Raw genomic sequence first — 14030 nt, 5'->3', positions numbered from 1 at the left:
CACACACACACACACACACACACACACACACACACACGCACACACACACACACACACGCACACACATCAAATTTAAAAAAAGTATCAAATTCTACTTCTTGACATGTTGGTTTACATTTTACTTCAATGTTTTTAGATAAGCAAAAGTTTAATGAAATTCAAGTTATAATTTCTTTAAAAAATATTATAACCACAAAAATTGCTTGTTTATAATGTCTTAGATCGTCAAAGATTTAATCTGAATCAATATTTTGAAGTTTTCTAAGGCTTTATTATCCATCTTTTGTAGTAAATGTTTGAGAATTTGTTCACATTATTATCCAGGCCCTTTACCACTATGTGCCATTCTCAGTCCTTAACTGATACATATAAGTATTTAATTTTTAATATATTTAGTTCCTCTGTGTGTGTTAAATCATATGTGGGTACATACATGCCATAGCATGCATGTACCAGAGGACAAACTTCAGGAGTTGAGTCTTTCAACTGTGTTTGTTTCAGAGATCAAACTCAGGACATCAGGCTTGGTGGAAAGTGTCTTTTACGTCCTTAGCCATTTCACCAGCACTTAATTTACATTTTCAGCTATAAAAACAAGAAACACTTCTTAATGTTCCACTAAATTTGTTAAGATTTCTCAGTTATGTTGATTCCCATTTAAAAGTGGCATGAGTAGCGACTGGAAGATGGCTCAATGTTAACAGCACTGTTGCTCTTGGAGAGGACTGTGTTTTGGTTCCCAGCACCCATGCTGGGTAGCTCATAACCATGTTAGTCCAGCTCCAGGGACTAATTCTCTTTTCTGACCTCTTCATGTATCTGCAAGCATGTATGCAAGCACACACAAACACACATAAATAAAAATTAAAAAAATCTTAAAGACACAATTAAAAAGCATGAGATAATTTCTTGTATGTATGTACATATGTATGTACTTTTGGTTTCTGAAACACAGTTTTCTGAGACATGACCCCAAGCTAGTCTGAAGTAAGTTAATTCTTGGCTTTGAGTTCCCTTCTGGCCCTCCTGAGTGCTGATATCATTACTCCCAGAAAAATGCTGCTTTTATTTATTTTACTATTTTTGTGGTGCGAGGGGATTTATCCAGGAGGTTGCGGTGCTATACAAATGCTTTACCAATAAGCTACATCCTCAGTCAAATTTATTCTAAATAAAACTGCCTGGTGGTAGTGCACACCATCTTAGTACTAGGGAAGCAGAGGTAAGCAGATCTCTAAGTTCAAGGTCAACCTGGTCAAAATAATGCTATTTTAATCTCTGTTTTTTGTTTGTTTGTTTGTTTTGTTTTTTAAGTAATTTTCAGGAAAGCCAATTAAATTACCTTAAGCAAATAAATAAAAAAAGGCTAAAGAAATGGATCTTTTAAATTTAATTTTTTTAAATTAAAAAAAAAATACCCCTGGAAATTTGTATTTCCTCATTGCTGGGAATTGAACCTAGGGCTGCATATATGGTAGACACGTGCTAGAACATCAAACTACACCCAGTGCTCAACAATTCCTTCAATGAAAAGAATACCACACAATTAATTTCAACAGTGAAAGGTGAGCTCCAGAGCCATGAGTTGGTGGCACAGGCCTTTAATCCAAGCACTAAGAAGACAGAGGCAGGCGACTCTCTGAGTTTGAGACCAGCCTGGTCTACAGAGTGAGTTCCAAGAGTGTCAGGGCTACACAGAGAAACCCTGTCTTGAAAAACAAAAAACAAAAAACAAAAAAACAAAAAACAAAAAAGGGAGGGGGGATACTGCGAGGAATAGTAGTCTACCAGTTCCTTGAGACTCTGGTAGATGGCCAGTTTCCTTTAGAAACATGCCCAGAGGCCACTCTGCCCTGGGCAACACAAGACTGCTCTGTCACGCTGTGAAGCCTTCGCCATCTTAGGCATTTCAACAAGGAAAACACCTCCCTTAGGGACACCATGCTCAAATATAAAGTATCTTCTAATTTATGTATAGTCTTGGAAATTATACTCTCTCCGAGCTCCTTTTCTATCTTTATATGGATTCAATGAAATACATCTATTTGATAAATTTTCAGAATTACTTTTGTAAGGTTAAAATAACATAAAATTCTTTTAACAAAGACAATGTATGTCCCCAAATCTGAGCTTGTGTGCAACACTTTAAGATTTTCAACTTGAAAGATGCTTGCAGATATATTAAATCCTGAACAGCAACTAGAAACTGAATCTGGAATTTAAAAGTAGCATGTTAACAAAAAGAAACTTTTATACAACAGTAAAACTGCAAAATCTGGGCTGGGGAGATGGTTTAATAGTTAAGAGCACAGGTTCCTCTTCTAGAGGACCTGAGTTCAACTGCCAGCACCCATACTGCAGTTATCAACAACCTGTAACTCTAATCCCAGGGGAACAGACAACTTCTGGCCTCTATGAGCACTGCACTTATGAGGTATACAGACATACATAGAGACAAAACACATGTATACATAAAAAATAATAAAAATTAATAATCTGCAACATTTATATCATTTTCATAACTAAGGTTCCTAAACTATCAACAAACAATATATCTTAAAGTTATATATTTATAATCTCTGATTATTAGAGATTATCGTTTTATATAAGTTTATAATGCATAAAGGTTAACTTAATAAAACCATACTAGATGCATTAAGATTGAAACATTGGTTACTATATAAACTTATTTTATATATAAAATTAACTCTTCATAATCAGTGCACTAGCTAGATCATAAATATTTTCAGAACATATGCATGAAGCATTTTTTTTCTCACTTCCCATTACAGTGTATTAGCAGGTGACCACTACCAATGACCTCAGACACTAATCACATCAGTCTTTTGCAACAGTCCACTTTTATGACTAATAACTACTTTGAAGATGTCAACAAGATGTTTAGACACGTACCTCTTGTACAAGGTCTTGTACATTGGCGATAAGAGGAAACGGAGGGCTGGCCTTGTTCATGTGCACTGTGACAGCATTGTGTATCTTGAACGCATTCTGAAAATCTCTGTTTTGTACAAGCTGTAAAAGCAGTGAAATGTCCTCCTGGCTCTGAGAATCAACCAAAGTGTGTTGGATGTGTTTAAGTGAAGAGAACAAGTCTTCAACTTCTAGTAAGAGAAGAAAAGTTATCCCAAAATTAACTGTTTTGGTTTAAATTTGGTATGTTTTAAGATAAAGTTTCTTTAACAAATGAATATTCAAGAGGCTTTATGTGATTAAGACAAGAAAGGACAGAAGGAAGATGAGAAGGATGGAGGGAATGACTAAGATTTATTTGGGGGAGACAAAAGTTCTATAAAGATAAAATTTCTTGAACCAGCAAAAAAAGTTTTTTAGGAAAAAAAGTTCACATTTTTTTTAAGTGTTATAGTACCAACATTTCATAAAATTCTTAAAGCTATGAAACAGAATAACTTGCATTTTAAAAACGTATTTTAATTAGACAAATATATTCTTACTATAAAAACAAACGAAGGAATACAAAAATTAAAGAATATCAATAATCCCATTATCTAGAAACGTTTCCTCCCCTTAGCATCTTTTTTCATTAACAGTACATTTTAATAGCTTTTCCACATCTCTATTGTTAAAAGAACATTATAAGTAATGTGTCCATCATATTTTACATGGCTAATGCACATATGATAATAATCATTAAAGTCCAACATTTAGGATGATTCCATTTTAACTATCATAAGCAATAATAAATATTGCAGCACAAAATTATTTATATCATTGCTGTATATAAATTTGTAGGAGATTACATTAGCATTATCAGAAACAGGAACTAAAAAGATGGCTTGGTGGTTAAGAGAATTAGCTGCTCTTCCTGAGGACCTAGGTTTGATTCCTAAGCACCCACATTACAACTTACAACTGCCTGTAACTCCAGTTCCAGGGGATCCAACACTATTCTGGCCTCTACAGGCACCAGGCTTGTATATGGTGTACTGACATACACACAGGCAAAATATCCATACATATGAAATAAATAAATGGAAAAATTAAATTCTTAGAAATTACCCAAGATTTGATATTTTATTTAAAAGCCACTTGCTTTTAGAGCTTTTGCTAATTTATATTAATAATACTGCCAATATTCAGTATTATTTGCAAACCTTTGATTTAATAGGGGCAACGAAGTGTATGCATACTACTAACACTTTAAGGTTTCTGCTGCTTTGATAACACACCATAATCAAAAGCAATTTGAGGAGGAAAGGGCTTGTTTCACCCTACACTTCCAGAGAACAGTCTGTCACTGAGAGCAGTCAGGACATAAACACAAGCAGGATAGCAGCGTGGAGGGAGGGACAGAGGCAGAGGTCATGGAGGAACACTGTTACAGACTTGTTCCCTATGACTTGCTCAGCCTGCTTTCTTATACCCTGGAGGACCAATAGCCCGCACATATCAGTCACTACTTAAGAAAATATATGGCAGACTTGCTTCCTGGTCAGTCTTATGGAGGGTTTTTTCAACTGTGGTGCCTCCTTCTCAAATAACTTGCTTATACTAAGTTGGTGAAACAAACAAGTCAGCAAAACCAACTACTTTAGTTGTCCATAAAACTAATGAATGTGTGTGTCTCCTAAAACATTCCCGGCCTGTGTGTGTTTTATGCCTATCAGGATGCACACACAGCATGTACATTGTTTCCAGGAGTGATTAGACCCAAATGATTAAGAACCATTAGTAGTTTCTCCCGTGCTCCCTAACATGTGTGTGTGTGTGTGTGTGTGTGTGTGCTACACAGAGAAATTTTGTCTCAAACAAAACAAAACAAAACAAAACAAAACAAAACAAAACAAAGGGATATGTAATTAAAGACTCTACCAAATTAATAACTTTAAAGTATCCTTTGAGCAATACAGGAAAGCTTTTAGGTAACCTAAAAGAAAATTTATGAAATTTACAAAGCAGTTTGGATAATGGTTCACAATGTTAAGAGAATAACAGATACTCCCCAAAGAGGAGGGAGTCTTATTAAAAATGTTAATAACTGTTAAAAGAGGCTCAGAGTAGTAGTCTGGGAAATAAGAAAAGTGAGGCCTTGGGCCTCACAGCTGACTGAAACCAATAAGCAACCTCTAGAAGGGAACTGTTTCTCAGAGTCTCTTCAACTCCAGGGAGAAGGAAGTTATTTTAAGATCAAAACATTGCTGGAAGATTTCTTCTGTACACCAAAGCTACTTAACAATGACATACTAATAAATTTTAAAAAATTATTTATATTTTCAAGTATTTGTTATAATTACTGGCATTACTTTGCTGAGGTTTGGTCTGTTGCTATGCACTGTAATGCTAAATACTGGTCCCTAAGGTCGGTTGCCCCAGGGATGAGGAAATCCTCAAGTATACCAAGTGATGCTATGTAATCTTGTTTCTTAATTTAAAACTATTGGTTGAATAAAGATGCCTACAGTCCTTAGCTAGGCAGAAGAGAGGTAGGTGGAGCTTCAGTTCTAGGGCTTGGGGTCTAGGTAGGACCACTAGGAGAAAAGGGAGAAGGTGGAGAGAGAAGATGCCATGGGGTAAGGGATCATGAGAACTGGCCATGAGGGTTGGCCAGCTAGAGTAAGAGTGACCCAGGCAGAACATGGCAGGTCCTATCTTGGGATTATTTACAGGGAAGGAGACAAAATAGCCATAGAGGATTGTTATCTGCCCAGCTCTAGTGCTGTTTAAGGCTTATTATAAATATTAAAGTTTTATGTCTTTTATCTGGGGAACTGAACAATCAAAAAAAGGTGGGGTAGAAACTGCCAATTAATATTAAATATTTACAACATTACTTCATACTATATAGCTTTTCTGAGTTTTAAAAAGGCTCACCTAACTATACAGTGACACTGATAATTTTTGTAATACTAATTACTCATTAGAATAAATTCCTGGGTTAGATTACTGATTGCAGAAGTATTTAAAAGACTTTGATACACATTGACAAACTGCCACCCAGATTTATAGCAACTTATACTGCAACAAGCAATGATTATGAGTGCCTACTGTGAAACATACCAAATTATGGATTACTGATCTATTATTCTCTGGTGAACATATTTTTACAATACATGACCAAAACTGGAATTGATATTCCTGCAGTCTTAAGTGGAACATACTGTTTTATTATGTTAGAACAATAGCTTTTAATCAAAAGTATCTATAAAAATAACTGAAGAGGAGGGTAGGGAGATGGCCCATAGTATAAACTGTTTGCTGTACAAGCTTGAGGACCAGTGTTTTAATCACCAGTATCCATCACTTATCTGGCCCCTTGGAGTAGAGACAGGGGTACCCAGGCCACGGTGGCTACCTAGACTAGTTGACTTGGCAACCTCTGGGTTTAGCCAGAACCCTGCTTCATTAAAATGAAGTGCAGAGAAATTGAAGAAGACATTGAATGTCAGCCTCTGGCTTTAACACATCACGCACACACACATGTACAAGCAAACATATGAACACACATTTATACCCTTCCCCCATAAAAATTGCTAAAGAAAATTTTAAAAGTTGTATGTTTGGTGACATACATTCTGGGGGCAGAAGGCAGGTAGATCTCTGAGTTCGAGACCAGCCTGGTCTACAGAGTGTGTTTCAGAATATCTGGAGCTATATAATAGTTTGTCTAAAAAACAAACAAATAAAATACAGGAAAAGAAATTTTGTAATTAGTTAAAGAGAGATGGTAGTTTTCAAATTTGAAGAAATTAGTAGGCTTTTTCTGTTGATAAGAATTGGAAATAAGAAATATAGGTTCCAAAGAAAGGTCTTATCTGGCCACTCTGTCCATAATAACTCTAAGGCCATGTGGCAATGTAAGACTCAGAGCGGGGAAAATCATTCTGGAGCTGCCTTTCACTCGGAGGGACTTGAGAACATGGTAAGATCCATGGTAAGAACAGGCAGTCCCAGAGAATAATAATAATACAGCTGAAATTTAGAAGAGGCTCATGATATGGGACCTATGCACATTAAAGAACAAAAGTAGGCCGGGCAGTGGCGCACACCTTTAATCCCAGCACTCGGGAGGCAGAGGCAGGCGAATTTCTGAGTTCGAGGCCAGCCTGGTCTACAGAGTGAGTTCCAGGACAGCCAGGGCTACACAGAGAAACCCTGTCTCGAAAAACCAAAAAAAAAAAAAAAAAAAAAAGAACAAAAGTAGTCACTGGAGAGATGGCTTTGGGTTAAGACTACAGGCTGTTTTTCCAGGACTTGGGTTCAATTCCAGCTCATAACTATCTCCAAGTATATAGTTCCAGAGAATCGGATGCCTTTTCCTAGCCTCTGAGGGAACAAGGCACATATGTAGTGCACAGACATATATGAAGGCGAAATACCTACACATAATAAAATAAATTAAAAAGAATTAAATTAGTGAGAAAACTATACTTGCCTATAAATTTCAACTAGGTTTAAGACCAATTTAAACCTAGTTCCAAATAGCATTATGTACACCCATACAGAAATCTATCAAGACGTATTCATTCTGGCTTTTCTTTAGCAAAAGCTTTTCATCAATTTAACCATACTAAAGTGAGACCACTTGCACTGAAGCTTAGCCTTAATACTTAGGTATTATCAACCATTATTGAAGCACATTAATAGTTGGCTAGATTACATATAGTTATTGCCCTTCCGGAACAGTATGATATAATGTTTATTTTATATGTATTTAATTATCATTAAAATCTTGAGAAATGTTCCTCTCTGTGTGTCTGTTTACTTATATTTTAAAACTGGGTCTCTTACAGCCCAGGCCAGCCTTGAACCCACTAAGTAACTGAGGAAAACCTTGGTCTTGATCCTTTTACCACTATTTTCCCAAAGGCTGGGAGGAGTGCAGAACCATGCCTAGTCTTTTGGAAAGGATGGGGATTGTACACAGGGCTTCATACATGCTGGACAAGCGAATCTACCAACTGAGCTTTAGCCTCAGACCTTGAGAAACCTTTCCAAATTAAATGAAGACCAACAAGAACAAATACCTAAAAGTCACATCAAATGACTTTTATACAGGTGCAGAAAAATGATAAAGTGGTTACACTAAAATCATGAATAAATGACATCAGGATGAGAGTCCATTTCATTTTCTTTTTGCCACACCAGGGGTGGGGGTGTGGTGGGGCTGGAGTCCAGGGCATGACTGTCTGTATGGTATTACCTGTTTTAGTAGCTCTAAGGCTACTTTGAGTTGTGGTTTCTGCCCAATACAGTAGTATGTAATTTTTTTTACCTGGGATTTAGAGAACGCATACACTATGGCTGTATCACTCACTATCTATCCTTATGAGACAGTATACTCGCCTTCCAACTCACCCTCCAAATGCTACTTTTACAATATTGCTGCATTTTATTTCTGTTATTTTAGACAAGAACCTATTTTCTCAGAGTATTCCAATTAAAGTCATAATAGTAGGTCAAATATGTGGGAAGTTAAGCAAAGTAAGCCAGAACTGCAATTTTGTGAGATTTCTGATAGCAGTGCACTGCTCTGAGTAACAAAGACATACAGCAGAATCTACAGGTATGAATTAAAAGAAAAATCCCACAGCTGCTGTCATGACTGAATTAACAGGGAAAGCTTTCGGATGGCATTCTCAGGAAGAAAAGCTGTCCAAGTACTTTTGATGAACAAGTAGAGCAGACTAAGTCGCCAGTCACTTAGGAGAGTTTTCAGTATGTCATCAGATACTCACAGCACAAGAAGATGTAAACTAAATCACCTCACGTTACAGTACTTTACAGAAAATGTGAAATACCAAAGGACGTAAGCCTTCTTGAAACTAGTATTAAGTTGATCACTTTAAAGAACATCCAAAATTATGATGAATTTTCTTATAATAATTTTGCCACATAGAAAGTAATACATATGTGTGGCTTTGAAATATAAATAAAATTTGTTCATTACTTTCTCATTTTTTCACTAATGAACATGAGAAAAGGTTTTATCTCTGAAATTAAGAATGAGTATACTTAATGAGTAATACATAATGAGTAATACGACTAGCTTTGGTAATAAATTCAATGGGGGGGGTGTCACAATTTTCCTATAAAGCAGCTCTTCATGTCTAAATTCCTCACTGCTACAATTTGATTAGTTCCTCCTTACTTGAATTTATATAGAAAGTATATTAAGTTCCCAGTATCTTATCTAACATTTCATGCGACTTAAATGATTACATATGCTAACAGAAATAAAATACATTGGCTTTGGAATATAATAATAATAATAATAATAATAATAATAATAATAATAATAATAATAAACACAAGTCCTTAAATTCACCTTCTAGTGTTTTTTCCCAGTCTTGGCTTGCTTCTAAGAATAAAACATAGAATGAACACTCTAAAATAGGCAATAGGATCATGCCTGAGGTCACAACCTTGTATTTCTAGATTTCAGAGGTTGTAGGCAGAAGCATGGAAGCCAAATGCCAGCATGATCTACAACAGGGAGTTCCAGGCCAGCCTGGGCTTCATAAGGAGACTTCAGAAAACAAACAAACAAATAAACAAAAAACAGGTAATAAGAAGCAAGAGTCTATCTTCAAATATTTAAGACTCTGGGCAACCATCTGAAGCATTTTAAAAATTTTTATTTTTATGTATGTCTTCTCTGTGAAGCTACGCACACATCTGTGATAGTGCTTGTGGAGGCCCGAGGCATCAGACTGCCCTGAAGCTGGAGTCACAGGCACGCGGGTGCTGGGACCTGAATGTGCTTCGCTTGCTCTCTCAATCTTCTCTCTTTCCAGCCCTCAGAGACTTTTTATCCCAGCATCAAGATCCCCAGGGATCAAACCCAAAGCCTTGCTCACTCTAAGCAGGTGCTGCGCTGGAGTCACACTCCCACACCCTCTTCTCTCTTTTTTAAACTAAAGAAGATACAATTCGGATCTTTGAACTTTGGTTTTTAGTGGACCAGGTCAGTATGAATTTGTTTAAAATTATGAGAAACTTAAGACATATCCTGAACAGTCATTAATCATTAATAAGTTACACTAAATTTAAAAAACTTTAGAGATGGGATTTTAACATAATAATAATAACAGTGCTTGCCAAGTATGTGCCAGATTTTGGTTAACTTAACAACAGTGCAACAAATAAAAGCAACAACAAATATAAGTGTACCACTTGTTCACATACAGTCTTCCATTTGGATCTCATGAAAACCTTAATACTGAGTGAGGTTCAGAAAAATAAATAAGTTGTCCAAAGTCAATAATAATTGACAATAAAAATTACTTAAAATCGCATATGGGCATGAGGGGTTTTTTTTGTTTTTGTTTCTTTTTTTTTAACCATACATACATAGGAGTCATTAAAGGTCAGGAGAAGGCATCAAGTCCTCTGGAAATGGGAGTTACAGGTTGTTTTGAAACCTTTCACCCACTGTAGCCCTCGGTAAGAGTAGTAAGTGCTCTTAACCACTGTGCCATGTCTCCTGCCCTGTCAAGCATTTAACACACCATAAGAGGAAATCTTTGCAAGAGGGAGAGAAGTTACAAATTATTATTATTTAATAAAGTAGAGTCAAATCTCAGGTATGTGCATTTTTCATTATTGAATGCTATAGCACTGAATTACTTTAGTAAAATTATGTTTAAGAACCAATTTTTTTTTTTTTTTTTGGCTTTTCGAGACAGGGTTTCTCTGTATAGCCCTGGCTGTCCTGGAACTCATGCTGTAGACCAGGCTGGCCTTGAACACAGAAATCCACCTGCCTCTGCCTCCCAAGTGCTGGGATTAAAGGCGTGTGCCACCACGCCCGGCTAGAACCAAAATTTATAGGAGTATGCATAATCCAGCGAACGGTTAAATCTTCAGAGATGCTCTAAGTTTAGCAATCTCACTCAGAAACAATACTTCAAACTATTTTCAATCAGTTAATCACTTATTTGTAGAAGGAAACAACAAATATCCATGAAAAAAAATTGTTAAAAGTTTGTTTAGAAGTACCTAAAACAGGTTAAGCAGACATTTGATTTTAAAAGTAACTTCAGAAGGAAGCTGATATAAAAAAGAATCATTGGCCCTGAAATTTTTCTAGCTTTAAAGAAACCTTATTTTTAAAAGTTTATGACAGTGTGACAAAATTGTATTGTATTTCATTATATCAAGTCAGTTTTCAGAAATCTGAAAGAGATTTGTTACTTTATTTCATTCTTTATTCACCCTTATTTTCTTTTCTTTTATCTTTTATTTTCTTCACATTAAAACATCTGGTACACAACAGGTGGTTTTAACCACAAAATGCAAGCGTTTCCTACATAACTATTAAGCAGCTCACTCTGTGTCTGTGTGTGCGCCCTTTCCTGCTGCCTCTTCAAGGGTGTATCAAGTGCAGTCACACACATAACAGAAAGCCGTTTTCTCCAGCTTATTCTCTTTATTCTGCCTATTTCTCCACAACCCCAGCCCCAAATTATATACCTATTAATACAAAACAAAAGCTGACATACATAGACTGAGAATTATCATCTGGTTCTACTTCGTTCTATTCTAACCTTCACTTTTTTTTTTTTCAGGATTTCGTTTACAAGATAGTTTACTTTGATGATAAATGAGAACAAAACAATTATTTTTTTGTAATAAATCAAGGTTTTGAATGTACATCAATTTTAAGGAAATCTTAATTAAAATTCTTACAACTTATAATAGTATTATTTAAGACTTCTAGCTGCTTTTAAACAAAATTCAATTCGTCTCTCCTGAGTATTTTCTGTATCATTCCACTTTTCTGAATGTTTATTATTATACATTACCAAATTTACATATACAATTATTAAGAATAATCTTCCTACTCACACTTTAAATTCTTAAGGAATGTTTTGTCTACTCACAGATAGATGATATGTTGACTGGATACTGAAGGCGTCTGCTCAAATTAATAAATGAGTGGCCCTGTCCTTCCCTCACTTAAAAAAATTGTTGTTTCTGGCTGTGAAGAAGGCTGAAGCCATCTCCTGTCATGTGTGTATTAATTAAGACACTGACAAGCAGACACATAATTTTAAGGGAGTATTTCTGTTGTAGTCTGATGTGTTAGCAGATTATTAGCAGAGAAAAATATTCTACTTCTTTAGAAATATTTTTTAGTTCCTGTACAAAATGATGAGTTTCATTATGATTTATTAAATCTTCCAAGAAATAAATTACTAATACCGGCACTATATTTCAATTTAGAAAAGAGGTAAAACAGCCTAAAATTCAAAGGCCACATGAAGGCATTAATGAAAACCATAGTGGATTATAAATTGGAAGAAATAATAGTTGTCTTTAAAACTTGTAGAAATGGAAGTCCTGAGTAGGAACAGAAAAAAGAATAAACAGCCTGATTCTAAGTAATGCCACATGGACAAATACATTACTCTTAAAAGAATTCAAACATAAACCAGATCAATCCAGGCTAAATGAGGGAGAGAGACACCGTAAGGAATGAAGAGTAAGCAAGAAGAAACAGGATGAAACATTTCTATTCTAACAAAACCCTTAGGAGGGGAAACACTAAAATTCCTTCATATAGAAGTACTAAATACTAATTTTTCCTACTGTAATTATATCTGAGGGTATGCAGCAGACTTTACTATCTCTGAATACACAGTTGGAATAAACCTTGAACAAACTCTGTCAGACCCTGACCAAGGAACTTCCCCTTCTATGACCTGCTAAAATCCTCCACCCCTAAGTTGAAACTCTAGTCCCTTTCCCCTCACCACCACTGCCTAACTCAGTCACTCACTGTCAGCATCCTGAAAGCAACAACAGGACAAGCCCCTGATTTGGGGGAAGGGACAGTGTTTAGAGGCCAGGCAGTTCTGAAAGATAAAATGGCCTTGTCTCATGTTATTTGGACACAGAACTCTTTTGTATATAAATCATATCCTAGATCCAGGTTTTCAATTTTTGTCATGCAAAAGAATTTGGAGATAGTAAGTTGATCCCACACAAGCAATCCCTGTTTATCTTATTGACAGTTATCAAAAACTAGATTTTAAGATGTAGTTATTATCTTCATCATTATTCAACTTTATTTTCTAGTAGTTTAATAAAAAAACTGAGTTGATATAAACATACTGCCTTGTGGGCAGTGCCACTCCCAGGCAGGTGGTCCAGGGCTGTATTAAAAAACAAGCTGAGCAAGCCACAAAGAGCATGTCAGTAAGCAGCTTTCCTCCATGGCTCCTACCCTAACTTTTCTCAATAATGGATTATGATTGGCACATGTAAACTAAATAAATCCTTTTTCTCCAAGTCACTTTCAGTTACTGCGCTTATCACAGCAAAGAATGCAAATTAGGACAGAGAGTGGTGTCAGGAGCTGGTGTTGCAGTAACCATACTGTTTTTGAGAGAGCTGTGAAAACTGGAACTTATGGCTGGAAAAGCCACTGAGTGCTTAGGGCTTCATAGGCTGCTCTGTGGCAGCTTGGAGAAGACTGCTGAGGCAAAGGCAGACAATGGAGGAATGCTCTCAAAAACTTTATCAGGTGTTCCAGTGACAGTTCCAAATAAAGAGTCTGTACTTTCTGGTTAATGAGGTTTATGAATCAGCAGTGATTCCTAAGAGACCAGGCTCACCGAAATGTTTGATGTAAGAGGACAATCGACTAGTTGGCTGAGGCTGAAAAAACAGCTGTGACTAACAAGAGACCAGCAACACTGAGGTGAGATTTTTCTGGCAACTATTTCTTCAGGGGGAACACAATGAAACTGTGATCCCAGCAAAAGCTGCATCTCAAGCCAGAAGCGGAAATTAGCAATGTGTAAGTCTCCCGAATGGTAACTGGTTTTGTTGTTGTTGTTGTTTCAAAAGAGAAGGACCCTGTTATAGCTGTCTCTTGTGAGGCTATGCCAGTGCCTGGCAAACACAGAAGTGGAGGCTCACAGTCAGCTATTGGATGGAACACAGGGCCCCCAGTGGAGGAGCTAGAGAAAGTACCCAAGGAGCTGAAGGGGGCTGCAACCCTGTAGGTGCAACAACAATATGAACTAACCAGTACCCCCCGAGCT

General features: G+C 36.4%; 1 protein-coding gene across 1 annotated transcript in view; it reads right to left on the bottom strand.

Moving 5' to 3' along the window:
- Positions 1 to 14030, bottom strand: part of Mpp5 (membrane palmitoylated protein 5) — a 46241-nt gene that overhangs the window by 26928 nt on the left and 5283 nt on the right. The window contains exon 3 of the mRNA XM_029540787.1: positions 2914 to 3122. Coding sequence (XP_029396647.1) covers positions 2914 to 3122 — 209 coding nt within the window. The remainder of the gene's footprint in view (positions 1 to 2913; positions 3123 to 14030) is intronic.

Source organism: Mus pahari, chromosome 7 (assembly GCF_900095145.1).
Source record: "Mus pahari chromosome 7, PAHARI_EIJ_v1.1, whole genome shotgun sequence".
NCBI lineage: Eukaryota > Metazoa > Chordata > Mammalia > Rodentia > Muridae > Mus > Mus pahari.
This window is presented reverse-complemented; position numbering and strand designations above follow the sequence as displayed.